This window comes from Cyclopterus lumpus, chromosome 25 (assembly GCF_009769545.1).
Source record: "Cyclopterus lumpus isolate fCycLum1 chromosome 25, fCycLum1.pri, whole genome shotgun sequence".
NCBI classification, from domain to species: Eukaryota; Metazoa; Chordata; class Actinopteri; order Perciformes; family Cyclopteridae; genus Cyclopterus; species Cyclopterus lumpus.
Window position 1 is genome coordinate 9,015,012 of NC_046990.1, and position 21,135 is coordinate 9,036,146.

The 21,135-nt window shown below is 46.0% G+C and overlaps 1 protein-coding gene across 2 annotated transcripts in view; it reads right to left on the bottom strand.

Annotated features, from left to right (window-relative positions):
• Positions 1-16,940, bottom strand: part of me1 (malic enzyme 1, NADP(+)-dependent, cytosolic) — a 57,729-nt gene extending 40,789 nt beyond the window's left edge. Inside the window, exon 1 of one of the 2 annotated variants that reach the window (XM_034528800.1) lies at positions 4,532-4,622. Coding sequence is in view for 1 of the 2 variants with exons in the window: in XM_034528799.1 (XP_034384690.1) it covers positions 16,719-16,850 (132 nt within the window). In the remaining variant the exon portion in view is untranslated. Of the gene's footprint in view, positions 1-4,531; positions 4,623-16,718 lie in introns of those variants that run through there. The other variant, XM_034528799.1, reaches the window with a different exon arrangement.
• Between the last annotated feature and the right edge of the window lie 4,195 nt (positions 16,941-21,135).

The window sequence follows — 21,135 nt, forward strand, 5'->3', positions numbered from 1 at the left end:
CCCGTGATCTAGAAAGAAGAAAACGTATACAATGGATTTTTTTGTATACGTCACGGCCAGTCAACGAGGATGAAAAGAGCAATGGGAGCGTTTTAGTCCTCAGTGAAGAGGCGTCGCCCTCTCAGCGCGACGAGCCCTCAAAAGGCTTGCGCCGTCACATGTGAATTAGACCCCCCGTCCACAGGGTTTGGGGACCGAAATGACCGATTAACATCCCCCCACAAAAGGAGCAGGCAACTCGGACCCCGAGTGACTCCTGGTCTGGTCAGCTGGTGGAGGGGGGGGGCGGGGGTTTCACGGCAAGAAAAGATTAGCGCTGCACGGTTGGCAGACTTTAGCCGGGGGAAAGCGTGGGAAACGGTTGACGGCCGTTTTGACATCTCTTCGACCTTTTTTGACGTGATTGTTGGGGTCGCGGCGCCCTTGACCTCGGGCATGCAAATAGAGCTGCCGATCTCTCCGATCCCAAGGTCTCCTCAACGTGTCCGTCAGTCTTTAAAGTAAGCAGCAAGGACAGACTTTGTAGGCCGAGGAAGAGGCGTAGGAAAACTACACTGCAGGAAGGGCGAGCTTCCCTCTTACAGCTTCACACCAACAATGTGTGAATGTTTTCCTCCTTTAGTTTGGCAGAAAATGGCCCTCGCATATAATCCCAACTCTGTAAACTTCGGCTTGCAATCACCGATGTGGACTTAACGAGCCGAACATTCAAATAGAAGATTGAGACATTTATCAAACATGAAAAGAACAAGTGGCAACAATTTACAAATTATTTTTGGGGGGTTTACTTTTTTTAGGGGGCGGGGGTTACATTCTTACAAAACAACAAAGCACACACACCCACACACACACACACACACACACACACACACACACAGTGTTTGTTTGTCCGTCTGTTGTAATGCCTGCCTTCTCTCCCCTCAGAATGGGGCCGGGCAGAATAAAACCCGAGAGAGCTTCCACATGTTCGGCCGACCACATCTGACGTGCCCGCACCCTGTGCCAACACATGTGACGCCCGCAGCCCCGTGTTCCAGAAGCCGCGGTAACAACCCCCGGGCCTGTAATCTGCCCGGTGGCCGGTGCCACCCCTTTAACCCCCGGACTGCTGCCATGCCCACCCATCGAAACGCTCAGCGGAGAGGAAAGAGCTAGAGTAGTCCGCCAGATGCCCAAACAAGGAAGATGAAAGCACAATGTTTCTTTGAATCTGATTTTTTATTTTTTTTTAAATGCCTCGCTTCGCTTCCAAGGGAGTTCAAAAGGGCGGGTTCGTTGCGATTCTCCAGCGTCAAAGTCTTGGAGATTTCTGCCACCTCTACCTTTTAATTTCCATCCGCCCACAACCGCACAGAGCTCAGACTAACAGCAGAGCCACTCCCTTCATTACAGTAGGCCTCCTTGATCTGGAGAGAGTTACATTCCGTGATGCCCGCTGCTTGGTTCGCGTTCGCCCGCAAGTTCAAGGCTCCTTATCACAACACCGACGCCGCTCTTGAAAACATTCCTCGCACACTTTTTCTCCTCCTGAAATGCTTTTTTTCCCCCCCCTCCGATTTCTGTGGGGAAAAGAAAGTCATAAAAAAAATATTTAAAAAAAAGAACCCGATGCCGCTTCGAGTGTGGCAGAAAGTGAGATCTTGTTCACACGTCGCGGGGGCGGCGCGGAGAGCGGTCGGATGAACGCGTATACATCACGCAGAGCCACGGGAACAGAACGGAACATTTTCATAGGTTACGGGCAGCAGGGACGGCGTTGGGTGAGTTACTTGGGAAATATGCGACAGAACTGAACTACTACGTCAAATAAAAGCGTTGCTTTTCCAATCATTCCGCATAATTTGTTACATTTCTCCGCCCTGTCTCCTCGCCCACCGAAATCCAGCATAAAGCCGACGGATTCATTCTTTTGCAACATTACTACCTACAATGGCCTAAAGCCATGCATGCGGTAAAAGAGCTCGTTAGCACCGCAGCCTCGTCTCACAATGCAAAAAAGAATTGTCCGGCAATATATCCCCATGCAATTTTGAGAATTCTTTGGAAAGAACATTTCAGAATATGGTAGATCATATCAAAACGTGTGGCGAAGCGCAGAGCATTACTTAAAAAGTGTTTGTTTACGCAGTGGAAGAAAAATGAAACCATCTCCTCCTTGAGACCAAATTCAGCCATGATTCAGACGGACATTGTGCTGACGAGGTGGGGAAAAAAAATGAAAATAAAAACTCAAAACCAAAATCTTAAAACCCTCAAAAGCCACGCCGGCGCTTTTCTGGGTAAAACGTTGAATATGACCTAATTCCACACAAAGCCTGAGATTGATTCAGCTTGCGAGATTCCCAGATAACAGATGAGGAGGGGATCTTCCTGCTCACGGTCCTCTCTCCCCTCCGACACACAACTCCCACTTCCAAATATAACCCCCCCCCCCCCCCCTGGGCCTGTTGTTTGCTGAGCTGCAGCTTCAATGGAAATGCCCTCTGCTCCAGGAGAAACAACCCCTATTGAGAGAGACCTGAGCCGAACACGACAGGGAGGCCTTTTCCCCCATTGAGTCCCTCTGGACCGCAGTGGCAGATCAGACGCGGGGACAAAAGCCCACAGGCCTTCAGCGGGGAGAGGGCTCAAATGTTTGGCACCGCGATCCGGCCTGGCAGAGACGTGTGTGGCCACAGAGCCCTTCTCTATTCACCGCTGTGCGGGGGAGAGAGGGAGGGGTTCTCTGTTCACAGAGAGGCAGAGCCGAAAGCGCTACAAGGGATGGCCTTCTTGTGTGCCTTGTTTATCAGCACAACAACAACAAAAAAAGAAAGAAAGAAGAAGAAAAAAAACCACTTGCTAAACGTGATGTAGAGCGATAGCCATCTTAACCCCCTCTCGCCCTCATTTACCCGGCTCCTATTTGTGCTGCATCAGAGCTTCCTCCCCCCCCTCCCCCATCCTCCCCCCCCCAACTTAGTGATTCAGGTCAGGTGGACAATATTTACGAGGCATCCAAATGTGCCCATTACAGTAGAAGCAGATGAACCACATCAGTAACACTGTACAGCAATAGAGAAGTTTAAAAAAAAAAAAAGGTGTAGGTCAACATGCTGAATACCAGATTTGAATTGTGCTATAGGCACATATTTTTGGGTCGAGTCCAAGTAAAGCAAAGTAAAGTCAAATTGAGTCAAAAGTCTTTATACTCGCCTCTAATCATCCAGCATCAAATGTTTAACGGCCGGCGCCGCAAAGCGCACCTTTCCCACACGCTGGTGCAACGGGATTGGCTTCTGGTGTAAAGTATCTCAGGAAAAAAAAAAAACGAGTTGATGCACAGGTTGTTTTAATCGTCGAAGGTTCACACCTCCGCTACAATCACTTTCATTGACAGGCAAGATAGTGGAAAAGCCACGATTAGATATGCAGCGCGTGGTGTTTTTAAGGACACAAAATGTCTTTAGGACACAGAAAATGAACAAGCAGGAAAGGCCATGTCACTGACATAAAGCCACTAAGACATGCCAACAGCTGCAGGATGAACAAATGAGTGAGATGAGCCATTTAGTGAACGCTCACGCTATTTTCTGTGACGTGTCACCAGTGGAGGGTGGTGACCTTCGTGGAGGGTGGTGACCTTCGTGGTGGCGGTTAAAGAAAAAGTTGATTTTTTATTTCTTTTTTTTTAAATGAAAAACTTTCATCCAACAGGACTGCGAGAAAGTCGCCCCTGCAAGCAGGTTGATCTCGGCCCACGCTGCCTTCACGCCGTAGACCAGTGTATCTGGTGATGTCAGAGCTCCTCCGACCGTCGACCCCTCACCAGCTGGCCAAACAGAGAACGGCAGAGCCGCAGAGGTTGCTCCCATAAAATCTACTCTACCCGACTATTATCGCCACGTGTTCTCCCCACGCTGCTCCCGGGACTCCAGCTGAACACCGTTCGTTGCAGCAACATCTTGATCAGTTGATTGATGGCTGCAATCAGCGGGGAAACAATGTTATCTTTGCAAGGGAAGGGGAACGAGATGGAGATTTGGTCACGGCCTGAGAGTAGAAGAAGGTTGTTGTTGTTTTTTTCAGGGCTCTGCGGGTTCAGGTTCGTGCCCACGTGAGCGTCTTTATTCTCAGAGCTTCAAAGCTCATGGCAGGAGACCGCTGAAGGTCGAGAGAGTCAGCAGAAGCTGAATTAAAAGCTCGCTAATCGCAGGGGAAACCGCCTGATGAGTGTGCGACCCGCACCGGCACGACAGCTGGATGAAAGACTGAGTCACAAGCCTCCACTCGGCTCCAGTGTTTATAAACACACACACACACACACACACACACACACAAACTGTATATACAGCACGTGCAAACACACACACGCATACACGCTGAGCAAAAGGTTGATGTTGATGCAGAATTAAGCCAGTTCTTCATAAACACACACAGCCTTGTGCTTTGGCATGCAGATGCTGCAGAAAGCGTACACACAGGTAAAACACACACACACACACACACACACACAGACACACACACATAAAGCCTCTCTGATTCATCCTACCGCAGGAGAAGACACACACTCCACGACGTCCTCATTGTAGCGCCGTGGCGTCCTCCTGTCAATATCGGCGTGTGTGTCTAGACACTGTGAAAACAGCTGGTGGAGGGTGGGGGGGGGGGGGGGGGGGGGGGGGGAGAGAGAGAGAGAGAGAGAGGCTGCCCCGGAGGAATGACAGATTCCTCCCAGAGTTATCATAGCTGGGATTAGAGGATAGAATCCAAAGATGAGCAAAACAGCAGGGTGAGGAGTGGAAAAAAAAAAGAAAGAAAAGAAAAGAATAGAGCGGGACAGAGAGAGGCAGGGACGCCCTCGATGAAAGACTAACCGGATCGGACCGCCCGGCCTCTCGGGCCAACAGCCTCCCCCCTGAATAAGGAAAGTTTAAGTATCTCACAGCAAGTATGAATAGATAAGTCCGGGTTTAGAAAACACCACAGCACAGAGACAGCACTGGTGAAAATTACTCATCTCTGTACTTGTTTTGTTAGACCTGTTTTTTTGGGGGAGTTTTTCCTGATCCGATGTGAGGTCAAAGGTCAGGGATGTCGTATGTGTACAGATTGTAAAGCCCTCTGAGGCAAATTTGTAATTTGTGATTTGGGGGGGGGGGGCATGTGTGTAAAAACATGATTAACAATGGGACGCTATTGTACCACTATGCCATGCACAGTGATGGTGGAGGAGATGAAGAGCGAGGTAACCATAAAACATTACGGTAAGTTCATAAATAAATAAAGTTTTAATGACCACAAGGAGGTAATAAATCTATGGAAGGGGAGATATCATGCAATCTTTTCCAGTTCATACCAAATTGTAAACCACAATATTATCTTGTATCACTACCAACAGCCAACAAGTATGTCAATTAGTGTATATAGTGCGTAACGCATACATAAAGCTTTTTAAAGCATCTTTTCAAATATACAAAAATACTAGAAACGCGCATCACCAGAGAAAGAGAGAGAGAGATGATTTGTAATATTTCACTGTGGCATAAACTATAAAGATGTCTTTCATCGTACCACAGACAAGATTCCACTTAAAGGCCTCTTTGTGGACACTTCGACATCACACAATCCTTGAAGCGACTGTGTGAGTTACGTCGTTGAACCCGACCTTTTTTACACTATCGCGGTCGTACATCTTGCGGCAGCCTTGTGAAGCTTCTTCCCGAAAGAGGAATTCACAGCCAGGTTGTCGAGCCCCTGGAGTGAGTGGAGGTTAAGTCATTTCCTGAGGTTACTTTAGCGGAACAGTATCTGGAGCCCTGCCGCTCCGACCTGACCTCACTAACCAATTCCACTGTCAATATACGGGTCGCTATTTCCATCAAAAGGTGGTCAACAAAATGTTTAATCATCTCTGTGGCTTTGCTTCTTTTTTTTCTTCTTTTTTCCTTTTCAATCCCAGATTCCTCTGAAATCAGAGTCGGAGGAAGCGCGTCCAATTTTTCGACGCGCATCAGGCACACGGTTGGCACAAAACACTCGCAAATTGGCGAATTTTGTTTTTTTGCATTCAATTTGCTGTAATTGATTTCAGTCAAAAAAAAGCAAATCCGGACGGTCCAAGTGACGCTCTCAAACGTCAGCAGAAGATGACGAGAGGAGCAGACAAAGAGGCCTTTTTTTTACTCCCGGACACACATGCCAGAGAATCATACGCTACGTGGCCTCTGACCTCTGACGCCGTATGACTGCTTTCCGGTTCAATATATGACAGGTGCGACAGTGTTCCCCTTAAAAAAAAAAAAAGAAGAAGAAAAGAACACACCCTTCCCCTCCCCATTTGTCCTCACCCGACTGTAAACCAACACATCTACACGGTAACAAGCTCCGTGAAGAGGTACGGACGTTTTTACAAAAGTGTTTTAAGTAAGAGTGAAGATTTCCATAAAGGATCCTAATTGTACGCAGAGGTTTATTTATGGGCTCTGCCTGCAGGTGTAGCAATGAAGAATGGAAAACCTGGTGTACATTAGCATGCATGCATGACTGCATGTGCACAACTTTTTTTTTTGTGTGTGTGTGTATGTGTGTGTGTGCCAGAGACAGTGTTGGTTTATTCGCCGTACTGAGGAGAACCTTGAGACTCTCCAGAGCGGCCTCGAGGTCGGTCTACGCTGTATTAAAAAAAAAAAGGGAACTTCCCTATTGAGTGGAAATTCCATTACAAATAGCCACAATGAGTCTCCTGTAACAAATTCGTGGTAATGCAAATGCTCAAGTGCAATAAAGACCGGCTGCCATTAGCATCTTCAACCTACGCGTCGAAGCTCTTTGTATGGAAACACAGGAAACGCTAAGAACTACTCAAGCAGACATAACCAGAGTTATGCAATGTAATCACATGTGGTAATTGATACGCTTAACGGCTAACATTGTGTTTTTGGCTCATCGACTTTGCAGTATCGTGTTGGACCAGTAGATTTGATTATTTTTTTGTGAGTGACTACTTTATGGCAATACTGGATTGTTAACCACGCTCACAGTGTGGCTTTAGGGACGGCCATGTGTCGGTTGGTCGTCACTGAAATATAACGACCGTTTGAGATTGGATTTCCGTGACATTTTATACAAACATTCAAATAGCGTTCATGATTCATAGACAAAGTATTCAAATGACTAAAGGCCGGACTTTTCTTCCAATGCAAAAGCAGGTCCAAGATTTCACTTAGTGAATAAAAGATGGCTCTACTCAAGTGTCCCAGTAAGTCATGACTCCTGACAGTGTGACGGTAAGCCAGCATGCACAATACAAGCAGCATTATTCATTTAATAATTTGCACGTGCAGCATGTCGCGGTTAAAGTCAGTGCTTGAGTCTCAGTAGAACCGTCATCGTGAAATTCAACAAAAAAACCTCTGCAGTGATCGTAGGTCATTTATCAGATTAGATGTACATGTAACGGTCGCTTTTTTTCTCTTCCATAATGATGTACTGTACTGCCCTGTATCCTGTAGGGTCTTACAGTCAATAAAAGACAGCTCATTATCTCCTGTCTCTCTCCTCTGTCAGTGTTCAGTGACGGACGGGGCTGCACACCGAGTCCAATAAACCTGCCGGCGGGGGGGGGGGGGGGGGACACCAGAGCACCTGTATGAAGCACCAGACAAGAGGGTCATTCAGTGCAAGACAACGGCCCTGAGGCGGATCATCACCAGAGAAGAGACAAGTCCCAGAGACTCAAAAACTAGTTACAGTTGCAGTTTTGAAGTGGAACTTTAAAAACATCCCGTAACATCTACAGTAATCCATGTCTAATCTTTACATTTGCCAATGGTCCGTCTTTCATAAAAGAAAGAAGTTCAGTTATGTACAGTATAGGGCATGGACGTCACATGAAACACATGTAGAGACTGGACGGAAACGATGCCTCGAGCACAGGCCAATGAGTTCAACCAATATGAGTATGGTTATCATTTCTTATTATTGACTAGACTTGTACTTTGACACATGTTGATAGCTCATAATGACTAAACGCAATCTACTTGTGCGGAAAAGATAACGGTAAAGTTCAGCAAAAGGTCACGTGCCACTAAATGTGAGAAGGCGTTAATAAAAACCGACTCACTGTGACTTGTTGAGACTGAATATGAAGCCAGTTGCCACATTTGTGTCATATTTTTGTCCGCGTAAGCTCTTTCTTCTGAATATGTTTGTGTTCAAACGGTGTCGAGTACCAGGTTGCTCTATTGTTTCTAAATCCCAAAGATGTTCTCACCCCCCCCCCCCCCCCCCCCATCTGTTTCCTGCAAAAAAATGGCAGCAGTTGCAGGATTCAAGAGGATCTAGCCGTTTAAATCCATCCCTTCCTCTCGGGAGGGAGAGAAATAGCACTCATCAGCTCCGACCCGTCTCCTCTCACGATCTTACTGCCTGACTAAGCTTTTCCCAAAGAATGCCTCTCAGCAAATGTGCCGTGTAAGGCCCACATGTGCACTCTCATTCCTAAACAAATTGTTGGTCATTAGCAGGCCCGAGACTGTGGCGCTCGAAACTTTTTGCTTGCCGAGCCAAACGCATCAATCAGAGAGATAACTAGTGTTTTCTCCACCAACATCGCTGCACTGTGCTAATAATGCTGTGAAGACAGGAGCACGGAGAACAAGCAAAACATTGAACTATGTGTGTGTGTGTGTGTCTGATTGCAGGTCTTCATAAAGTCTTCATAAAACACTGCAAATTGTGTGTTTTTTTTTTTTAAAGGTCCTGTAATGCTGCAATAATAATAATAACCAAAGTACTATTTTTATCATCTTTACGGTTGCTGATAGTGAGAAAAAGGAGATGGTTACGCTCAAGACTGATGGAGAGAGACAGCCTCTGTGTAGGTCATGGTGGGACATTTGGCATAGCTCCACTGTACTATAATTATGCATGGAATTAAATGGACTTTATTTTTGAAGACATTTTTATTTGATTTCACTTTCAATGAACAAGGCAGACATTGCTGGTAAATTGAGAAGTAAAGTTGGCGTAACCAGAAGTAAAGATGGACTTCAACAGCGCATCTCTTGTCCTAATCTGCCATTAGTGAGCAGACAGCGACGCTAATGTACCTCTTTTAACGAGGCATTAAAACCAAATAGCAACACTTAGCTCCCAAAAAGAGCATCTTAAATTCCTCATCCAGAGCAAATATGAAAGCGCAGGGGCTCCTTAAATCAGGAGGTGTCAACTTGTGAATGTACAGACACGCTTGTTGGTCAAACCGCCTTGGAAACCGAGCCACTGTTGACTTAGGGAGGGCAGCCTTGAGTGGGTGGAGGTAGCGGACATGCAGGCTTCTTCAAAAACGCAGACCGACCCCCTTGAGGCCGGCCCCTTTCATCCTCCACAGTCCAGGTCTCTCAGGAAGTGCTGCCGGGAAAATGTCCAAGACTTCCACGCCAATTTCACTTCGGGCTTCAGCATTCATTGGCCATGTCCAAGAGACAGTGTTGGCCTCGACAGCCACGTGAACGGTAAATGGACCTGTGCTTTTAGGGGCGCTTTTTCCTCGTCTTCCGAGCGCTTTAACACTACATGACATCATTCACCCATTCGCACACTGATGGGAGGAGCTAAGGTTCCACCTGCACGTCAGCGGTAACTAACATTCACACGCCGTAAGAAGAGCTACGAGAGCAATTTGGGGTGACGTGTCTAGTCCAAGGACACGTCGACATAGACTAGCGGAGCCGGGGATCGAACCGCCGATCCTCTGTGTAGCTTTACAGGTGTTTCACAGCTCCCTCCTCATGATCATTTGTACATGTAAAAAAAAAAATATATATATATAGGAATAGTCAATTAGTTCAAACAAAACAAAAAATCCTTGTGACTTGTTTTACACATTCACGGATAACAAGGTGTCTGTACTCACACAGTGAAGTGTCCGCTGGCCGAACGCTCGTAAATGGCTCTCTTTGTGGTCCCACAGAGAGCCGGCCGCTTCAGTTTATTTGGTCAAACGTGAGCCACTTTCACCTCTCGACTCTGTCACTCAACTACTGGAGGTCCACCATATAATGCGAGGGCCCCACTGTGTTTTCCTGTTGTCACTTCTAGTTTCTGTGATGACAGAAACGCATTCTGAACCAATGACCACCTGGCTGCAGTTTCTCTAAATGCACCCAGAACATCGCTACTGTTAAACTACAGGAAAGCAGCCATAGCACTGACACCAGTAAAGGCTTCCGGCTAATGTTAAAGGGCACAGCGACAGTACACCGAGAGTTTGCAGTTTTTTTTTAACATCCTTGTTTGCGTTGGATCCGCTAGTGATGAGAGCATTTGGAGTCAGGGGACCGACATTAAACCTGTAGAAGATGATGAATTTAGCTAAATCTACCCACTCGCTAAATATTTGATTTGGAAAGCTTCCTTCATTTTGGACTCTCCGGCTCTCAGTTCCCTCAAAAGGTCAGCGCTGTCAATGTGGTTTTAATGGTTGTCAACGGCAAAAATAAAAAAGTAGCATGTCAAAGTTAAGCGAAAAGTTTGCGTTCATTATTCATTTCTTTTGGCCCCCCTCGTAAGCAAATCCAGTCATCGTAGCAACTCCATTTGAGACAACCACACAAAACCTGTCAATCAAGACAACATCCGTCTCAAAGATAGCCATCGCTCTGTGCTTGGGTAAAAAACATGTGTGTATCATGTCCATATAAGTTGCAGGACGCTGAAACCAAATACCACCTTTAGATTCTTGCTGGTGGGTCTTTGTGAAGACACAACGCCACTCGGACAAAAGCAGCATTGACAAAAGAAGAGTGGTGGAGAGGGGAGAAAAGGATAGGAGGGGATGCTTGAGATGAGCTTCATAGGAAGGTGATGAGGCTCAGACTGGCTCCTACTCTCTCGGTCTGTCTGGGACAAGCTAATGGCTCCTCCGTTGTCCACATGTCACATGAATGAGGACCGCCTTACAAAAAAAAACACACACACACACACACACACACACAGAAGTGAGCTGAGGAGGTAGAGCTATTTAGAGGAACCTGCTGCTGAATGAACACAGCATCACAAGTGTGTGTGTGTGTCTGTGTGTGTGTGTGTGTGTGTGTGTGTACACACAGTTCAACACAGACAGTATGATCATATTACACTCATTTGAGCCAGCCATGAAGAAAACACTGTTAAAAGCACTTGAAGGGGCTGCAGGTTAAGCTTTTTAAAGTGGTTTATGAAGATGTTAGAGTATGTGTTTGTCTCTACATGTAGCAGTGTGTGTGTGTGTGTGTGTGTGTGTGTGTAAGGCTCAAGTTGGGGGTTGGTTACTGGAGGGGAACGTAGGTGCACTTTCTTTCTGTCTGGCCGATCCACTCCAGTCCATTGGAGGAATGTCTGGTCACCAGCAATGCGGTCCAACTGGAACACCTGGCCACACCTGTGACAACTTACACCCCCACACACACACACACACACACACACACTCACTCACATAAACGTGGAGGTCTGGCGGTCCACCTAGTGAGGTGGATTGACAAGTGCAGCTGCTCCGCATGAAGTCTGAACAGAGAAAGGTTTGTTCCATTTTCACCGCTCAGTTAAACGAAGGCGTGTAATCTCGCCGCCAACATCATCGAGTTCAACTCTCACATAACCACACTCACTCTCTCACTCTCACTCACTTCTCACTCCTCCCCTGCGCCACCCGGCGACAGTGATGTCCGAATGCCGCAATGGCCTTTGGAAAAGTAACTTCTTTCTCTGCATTCCATTTACCATCGGAAATCGGACACACACACACACACACCAGAGTTGATTGTGTTCCAGTACCACAAGTCGTTGGGGTCTGCTCCAACCATCACATCATGGTAATCGTGATCTCTATATCGACTCAAATATTTGTGACTGGGATTTTCTTTATTTTGCCGTAATCAAAAAAAGCCAAAAATGTACATCTTCCAAAATGTCCCAACTATTTAAGGGTTCATGGGGTATATATACATGGACATATTTAGCATTATCCGGGCCTCATTGTTCACTCTCCTTATCTTATCAAGTCAAGAAATACCAGTGAATAGAAACCATGCTCCTTCGTCACAAATATCCATCATCGTATGAAGGATAGGGTCCAGAAAGCGGAGAGACGGTTAAATATAGAAAGATTTCCAAGGTTTCCATGGGATCCAGCCCAAGCTGGAGTCTCGACCGGACAGAAAATCAAACTTCGTCCTCGTGTCACGCCGACACGGTGAGAATCAAGGCCTCCAGACTGCATCGGCAGAAGTCAGCGTCGGGTCATCCAGCTGTTCTCTCACCGGCACCTTATTCCCCCCCAATTGTGGCATCATTCTATTAGAGCGCATGCACGCTTAATAAAAAACCCTTATCAGTGCCTTCTAGAAGCGCAGACCGGCTGGAGCGCATTACGATTCACATCAAACTCAGCCGATCAGACGCTTTGCAGCAACCAACAAAGCATGACACATAACCAAAAGGAAGAAGAAAAGAAAAAAAGGGTTCAGACAGCCACGAAGAAACACAAGTATTTCCATTTCAGAATTAATAGCCGGGCATTTTTTGTTGCCATTTGTTTGCTAAATCTATTTAAAGCGGTCTCGGGTTAGAAGAAAAATGCAAAACCTAGTGAGGGAAAAGAAGAAAGAAGCCAAAGACTGTAGCGGCCAAACCAGAACCAATCGAACATGAGGGCCTAATTACTTCCAGCTGCTGTAGAAGGTTATCAGGACCGTCTTGTTTAGCGATGCTTTGTGTTCGCCTCGACGAACAAAAGGTCGGGCTTGAGTTCTCACTCTATTTTTGCAGGTTTTGATGCTTTTGTTCAAACAGGTAGAACGTGCTCCCCAGATGTTGGAAAAGACAGACAGGAGCTCCAGTTCTCATTCTCCCAAACCCTTTTATGACTGACTGCACTTGTTACAGTCCCCTCCACCTACAGTCGAGGCCCCCGTGAATGGGCATCTGTTGGCCCGGTCGACACACCGGCAGCTCAGCCGAGGGTTTCGAGGTGAAACGGCATCCCTGATTGGAACGCTCAGAGCATTTTTTTAAAAGGAGCCTGTTGTTGTTGTTGTTTTCCAAGGCCTCGAAAGGCGAAGGACCACGCTGAGGGCCCCGGGATTCACACAGACGCCTCATTAACCACGCGATCAAGCAGGGGGTGTGGGGGTGTGGGGGGGGGGACAGAGGATGTCTGTGGAGCGCTCCCCTCCTCGCCACAGAGAAGCCTTTCTACGCCCTCGCACCCCTACTCCATCTCTTTATTGCGAAGTGAGCGCGCACAAAAAACACACCTATAATATCCGGTTCCACCAGGGAGGAGGGAGTGTCGGGCCGCAGGGCGAGTTGAGGTTGTGCGTGTGTGCGTGCGTGCGCGCGTGCGTCAGCCTCGCGCACATATAAGCGCGGGACTGGGGAGATTAAGAGGAAATCCAAGCCTGCAGATGTGAGGACAGGCTGCTTTCAGCACTGGGTCCCTCAGCATCAATTAGCAGGTTGTGCTGTGACTGGCTCCTGTTAGAAGGTGAAGTGGGCCGGCCCGGGGAGGTAAACAAGGCTTGTCCCCTGGGTGGGAAGGGGTGGCATTGCTGAAATCAGAGGGAAGGGGAACTAATATGCCGTGGCCTGAGCCACAGAGGCCTGCCTGTGCCTGGCGACTAACTCTCTTTAGCGGTCATTTCCTAGCTTCTCCTCCAATTTCCTCGGCCCGGTTCATGCGCGGGGCTGACAGTGGACGGTTCACCTGGCTTTTTTACCCTCCTATGACTCTGACCTGTGTGTGTTTGAGTGAGCCTGTGTCTCGGGGGTCACTTTAACCGAGTGACGAAAGGCTCAGGTCGATCAGATATAACTACCGACCCAGATCAGATGAATGCTTTCCTTCTAAGTATATGAATAGTTGTGTTTTTGTATTTCCTTTGACCAAAAATGGTGGCGTACACTATCAAAATAAAACTCAGATCCTTGATGCTGACACTTCCAAGCCCCGTTTAATCTCATGACTCCGTGGATAAAACAATGTGACAAAACAAACTGTGAGAACAACTTTAAACAAGTTGTCCTCCCTTTCAAAGTTGGCCATCCTCAGCCTTCTTGTAAACAGAGGAACAAAAGAACTTCGGCTCTCATAACATCATTTAAAAAAAAAAAAAAAAACTAAAGAAATGGAGAAAAAGAGAACAGCGAGTGCAACGTATGAGGGAGTGTGAGTCTTATAACTGTGAGTAAAATAATATTTCTTTGCTGTTCCAGTAAAGTTTTCAAATTTGAATGTCAAAACATAGCAAAACATCCTGAGTGCCAGGCCGGTCACATGGATGTCGGTCAACCTATATCTCACCCTCTTTAAGGGCCCTCTTGTACACTGGGTCCATTCAGGGCCCCAAGGTGTAAATTGAGATGTAAACAAACAGTTTACTGGCCCAGGTTTAGGCGTTGAGGTCCCGGTTTGACCTCCAGGACAGACAGCCATCACGAGATTTTTTAAATTAAATTATTTTAAAATCAGCTCAGTCAGGTGGATCCACGGAAAATCAAAAGGGGGGTTTTCAAGACCGACTGGTATCGACAGTACCGAACATGATTTCCAACCCAAAGACATGCCGGCTAAAATGTAAACGCCAACATTAATATGGAGCATTCAGAAACCAGATAACTACAAAAGAAAATAGTTCAAGAATGTTCTTCAGGAATTCAAGAAAAAATGGCCATCGGGTAAGGTTGACACACCTTAGTTCAGCAATACTGTCAATATTATGATATATTATATCCCATCTGTGTTAAAATCTGTCTTCCCGTGACTTTAATAGGTTCAAATAGAGATCCCACCAGTCGTGACTTCCAACCCCGCCCCTTTACTCAGACCACACCCATCTTCGAACTCGGCCTTCAGCTAAACACCTGTAAAGTTCAGGAACTACATTTTGCATGGCTGTGACGCCATCGTCCTCAGAACCCCTCACGTTCTCTAGCACCATGTTTCACCATGACCACATTAGGGTCCCGTTTCCCATAAACCGTATGTCAAAAAAAAAAGAAAAAAATAGGATGTCGCCTTTAATGCTACGAGAACAGAACCTCCTTCTGTTTTTGTGCTGCGATGCAAATCCAACTGACTTCCTCTCAAGTGACACAACAGAAAGGGTTTACACATTGACAGCCTGGTTTTGTTGCTTGTTGATTGATTCATTACATTTCAGCATGTTTATATGAATGTTTAACACAAAAACAAGACGCGTCTCTGGTTTGGACGCACAAGGTGCCTGCAACTTGTGCCTTATACACTCCGGCTAACAGTCTCAGGAGTGGAGTCCTTAACTTGACTAACAAGCGCGTCTCTGTGCCCCCCCCACCCCACTCGCTCCACAGACACTGGCCTGTTTGAACTCTTCTGTCTCACTTATTGGCCTGCTGCTTACGCCACTGACTGCGGCCTTTTATCAGAGTGGAGCAGCTTTGAAACTAAACATGTACGGCGGGCCGGGTTGGACTATTGTAGCTGCAAACTCACAGTGAAAGAAAACAGAGATTGAAGATTAGACGCTGTAGGACCGATGGTTCTCCTGTCGCCTCCGATGAGGGGGACACATTTGGCCCGCCGAGGGTGCTTGGAGGTTAAACAGCTCACGAGGCAAGAAATAGAAGGTTCAAGTGGTCTAAAATTAGTCTGACTTTGACAAAGAGCGGTCCGACTAGCCTCTCTTTGTAGGCCACCCTTGACATAGGAGTGGCCCCGAATTCAGCCGGTTGTTCTGATGGTCAGTCAGCACCATGGACAGAGATCCTGTCACCGCAGCTTGACCTCTGGGGGGGGGGGGGGGGGGCCGTGCCACCACACAAACCAAGAGAAAACACTGGAAAGGCTCAAACGCTGCCAGAGTTTTTTGTTTTGTTTTGTTTAGCATGAGAAGAAGAAAAAAAAACATCAGGCTAATTCAACAGCAAAGGGCTGGTCAGATGAATCGTGTTCGAAAATCAGCAGCAGCAGCAGCACCCACAGTCTTCATCTAATGGTCCGCGAGGAAGCTGCTCAGCATTATTTGTTGCACGATTAAGCAACTTCAATCTCTGTTCCTCCTTTTTACGATAAGAAGAAAGTGAAAAAACCCTTTTAATATAACAACATGTGACCTCATTCTCCATTCATTATGTTTAAGCTCCTTCCACACCGCAAGAGTCTTTGTAAAGCGATATGTGACAGGGAAGTACGAACACAAGCCCCTCTCTTCTGTGTGACAACACTGTTTGGTCTCTTTAAATCTAAATATAAACTAAAGCTGATACCTAAACCTCCTGGCTAATGTTGCGTTCACTTGCCTCTCACAGGGCTGTACGACGGTCCAGGCATTTAAAAACAAAAAGAGGATTTATACAGCTTAATAAACTATTAAATATACACACCATTATCTCAAACACTATTTATTCTGGGTGTTTGTTTGGTCTTTGTGTGGGGAAGAAGATAAGGAAGGCCACGAATTATGGAATCTTGGAATCTTAGTGTGCAAGGTGTCAATCTTTAGCATTAGCTTAGCACTGTTGAAACGTATAAAACAAAACGTTGTTGTGGGACCTAGTTGAGCATTTCCACTCCCTAAAAGTCACTTTAGCGTCGCTCTGCTATTGCGGGCCATCACGTCGCGGGTGGTCGTGGCCGTCACTAATATTTCCGACGGTGCCTGAAGGCAGCAGCTCGACTCAGAGAAACTAGCCGAAAACAACTCCGCGTCCACACTGACCTTGTTCAGGGAGGGGTTCCGGGCCACATCGTAGCCCTTCTTCTTGGTGTAGACGAAGGTTTTGCCTTTGTCTTCGGACTTGTGCATCTCCGTTTCCACCGACTCCCGTCTGACCAGACCGGCGCGTGCCATGTTGTTGCCTCTTTAAATAGAGCGACGGTAAACTGTTGTGAGCGGAACAAGTGATATGAGCAGGTCTGTCCACGGAGCTCTCGTCGCACCCCCCTGTTGTCACTTACGGTGTCCTTTAAGAAGAACCGGAGTTCTTTTTTAAAAAAAATTGTTTTCAATAATGCTCTGAAGGTCTTGATAGTGCAAAGTCCCTCCGTAGTATCATCTGACAAGCAGGTGCGTGGCATTTGTATACAATAAGAACACGTGCACTTTATGCCTTTACTGTTTCTGTTAAATAAAGAATAAGTACGAAATAATAACGACGTCGTTTCAAACAAAAATAATAAATGAGTTTTATTGGGTTAATTAATGGCAGCTGTACTGTAGTTATTACTTCAGACGTCAGTGTATTGGTCAATCTCCAGGGTCATGCATATAAATATATATATATATATATAAGACTAAATAAAGACTCATTTTAATTAACTTACACCATTATCTTTATGAACATATGAATTCATATAAGTTCATTTATATTGACTGTCAACAAAACAACCTTGAACCAGAACTAAATGACATCAAGTAGGAAAAGTAATAGTATCAACAGGAGATATAGCTGTAGCCATTATAATAATAATAATAATAATAATAATAATAATAATAATAATACTTCTAGTACAGTAACTAAGTCACACTGAGCAAGCAACGTTCCCAGGAATGTGTGAGGTTTGGACTATCCCCGTGTTTTTTTTGATGAGTCATGACATTTGTCACAAACGCGCAACCGAGATGATTTACCACCTTGACTTTTCTCAGGGCCTTGACAGGAGTGAGAGGATGTTTGAAGCCAAGGTCAACATTCAGGTTATGCAACATCTGGCAGCAGAGAATCTGACGGTGGATATACCCTGCATGGCATTCTGGGAGTGGAAGAAATGTCATTCGACCCTCAGTCCGTATGTGTGACGTTGATGAGGTGACTGCGCCTTGCCTGGAAACTAGCTGATTTGCACATTATTGTCCCTGCAGAGTTCACTTGAATATAAATATATTCGTCTTCATTATCAAGGATTCCCTGCCAGTGTGCGTCGCCAAAATAAAGGGAGTCTGAACCTTGAAGTGAACACATCTGAAGGTTAAATGTGTAAAGACGCTTGGCCTGATAAAGTCAGTGTCTGCAAAAAAAAAATATATATAGCGTGTGGAGGGCAGTGGAACCGCTGGGTCCTCATGCCGTGCTGTAATAGTGTATCAGACTTTCATGGTTTTTCAGGACGTGTGTATGGATGATGTTACCTTTTTTGTGCCAATGCCCTCACTGTTACCCATAAAGTCGGCCTACTTTAATGAGGGGAGAATACGTCTGAACCGGCTGCATTCTGACATCTCGTCATCCATAAATCATGCCATATTGTGGCTGCATGTCAATTTGGTCCGGTCACACTACTATTAGCGGAGATATTGACAATGTCTCCTCTCTGGTAGACTGATCCATGCACTGTTGGACATACAACACAGCAGGTTCAGCACAAGGAGAACCCAATTTACTTAATTTCAGCTGCACTGAAAATACATTAATATCTCCAGTACATTTGGGCACCAGTAGGCAGGAGTAAGAAAGATAGGCCACCAACCAATGCATACCAACAGGCTGCTGAGGTTCACATGGGGTCACACGGGGTTGGTGTTTGGGCTCCCTTGGCCAACAGACTGACAGGCTACTTTGTCCTCAAGTCAACACCAGACTGCCGCTGCGTCTGCCAAACGCACCGACCAGCCATGTGAACCCAAGACCTGAGTTGGTATGCCTCATCCGGTTTGACTGATTAGTGGAACGCAGCCATCAGCAACCCAACAACACATTTTGATTAAAATTGTTGGGAAGGACCGCAACCTGGTAAAATGGAAAAAGGGTGTCACTGGGCTGAATATTTAAAGGAATGTTGAAAGTAGCGGTTGCATTCTGTGGCGTCAACGTTTGATATTGATCAATGAAAGCGGCCAAAGCGCTTCCTTGTACTGTACGGCGGGGTCGAAGATGAACCCTTTCTGATCACCTTGTCTATCAGGCTTTCAGTCTGTGTTTGAATGACTCATCTGGAAGACAAACATCTGCGAGCTTTGTTTCTGTACCAGGAGCAGGAAGTGGGTTGAGGCAGGACGCCAGTTGGCAGTGGAATGCACGAGGAATGCTGGGAGAGTTTTTGAGAGGCAGAAGCAGCCCACCCATTGAAGGCTAATCTCAGTAGTGGAACAGCTGGATGTTGTCATTGATCAGATTCTAGAAATGTTTGTGTTTTAACGGTAAAAACTTGGCTCAAAAACCTACAGTTGTGATTTGCCCCGTGCTGTTGTGATTTTGTCCAAACACTGTGCTGAGAGCCCTCCCTGTGCTCCCATGCAGTACAACAGGTGGTTAGAGGCTCACGTGAACCAGGTATAGGCCCCATTTTTGCAAAATACAGCACTGAAGGCAAATCCAACGAACAAAGAAATCCCTCCAGGAGATGTGCCAGTACATGCTTTTTGTGTGATCATTTCTACCCCCGCACTTTATTTCCCCCACGGCTAACAAATCTACAACGCCTACGTGGGTTACAACACTCCTGGCAAACTTTCCTGGTTTGACCATGAAAAGAGAAAGAGGCATCGAACACCTTCAGCCATAGCAGCTCCGCGAGGCTGTACAGCAGTGCTTACTTGGAAGAAAAGTCTTCATTATTCCTCTTGAGTGGAACATTTCAGTGACCGATTTAATGCGGGCATAATCATAACCATGGAGCCACTTTAATAGCATGACTAAAATTATTGATGATCAGAAAATCTTCCTGCATCGGTATCAGTGGAGGAAGGAGTATGTTTACTCAAGTACTGTACTGTAAGTAGAATTGTGTACTTTTACTCTATTTTGTAACTACTACAATTATTTTATAACTTGAGTTATTTATTTGATAACTTGAAAATAGAAAAATTCTGATGTATTGCGATGTTCAAGAAAAGACTTCATTTATCACCAGGTCGACATTAACAATCTATCAAGCAGTATATAAAAAGATTAAAATGAACAATAAAGTGACACTTATCTATATATTATTATTCTAAAAAGGGACCAGTCTCCTTAATGTGCATTTTGTACTTTTTGTACTCATATTTATAGTATATTTTGAAGCTTTTACTGTTGTGCTTTCACACGATTCAAATGTTGAATGCGTGACTTTTACTTTGGCGGTATCGCTACTCCTTCTTGGTGTTCAGTAGGTGAAGGACAAACAGTCACGGTCACGATCTGAGAAGAGGTGTCTCGTTGACCTGCCGCAATCGGATGGGCTCTGCAGATAAAGAAAGAGAACAGAATGATTGGTGATTCTGAAATAAAAGGTGCCGACTAGCGGGGCTACGCTCATAAAAGGCTGCCTTTTGAGTTCATTTCATCACCTCTCCTCATCAACTCTTCATGAACCACCCCCCCCCCCGGTTCAACCAGATGTTTTATAGACGTAATTCTCTTGTTATTGCAACTTAATGACAAGCGCCGTCCTGACTCGCACGCACACACTCACACACACACACACACACACACACACACACACACAAACAAACGACGCTGAGCAACTGCCTCGACGATATGATCTGGATCCACACCTTGTTTATCCCCGTGGGGGCTGTTTCTGGCGAGGAAGAGGAGGACAAAGACAAATACAATTACTGAGAGTCAAATCACCCGCAAACACATGGTTTTTTCTCCCTCGCCTCCAGTTGTTCTGCGGCGTGCTGACGGTGACACCTGGCCACGCTTCCTGCACCGCCGAAGTTCGCAAAACCTGGTTGTTAAATGTAATTACAGCCAGAAAGGGGGGGTGTAAAACCATATAGCGTCTGATTGCTTTGACATCTGCCTGTATTGAGCATTGTGTGGTTCTGAAGGATTGTGCGGTGAGTCAGCAGCTCTTCTAAAGGTAGACAGCGGAACAAACACGGCACGCGAAAGAAGATCATCTGTCAAAGGTTGTTCACATCTTGAAGTGAAAGCATCTCTGAGACCTCTTGCACAGCTTCGTTGCTGAAGAAGCCCAATAAAAAGGCATTAATAATCAATAACCCGTGCATCGCTTTCCCTGACCTCTGTTTGCTAAGGCCATCGGCGATGCATTTTAGATTTTAGAACCTCCATCATATGTGCCGACCACTGGGTAAAACACCACAATTGACTTAATACATCAACAAGCAGCCCGGTCACCTGAAATCTACCTTCCCAATGCAACAAAACCACGTTGTGAAGTACGTTTCTTTTTTTTAGTCTTGC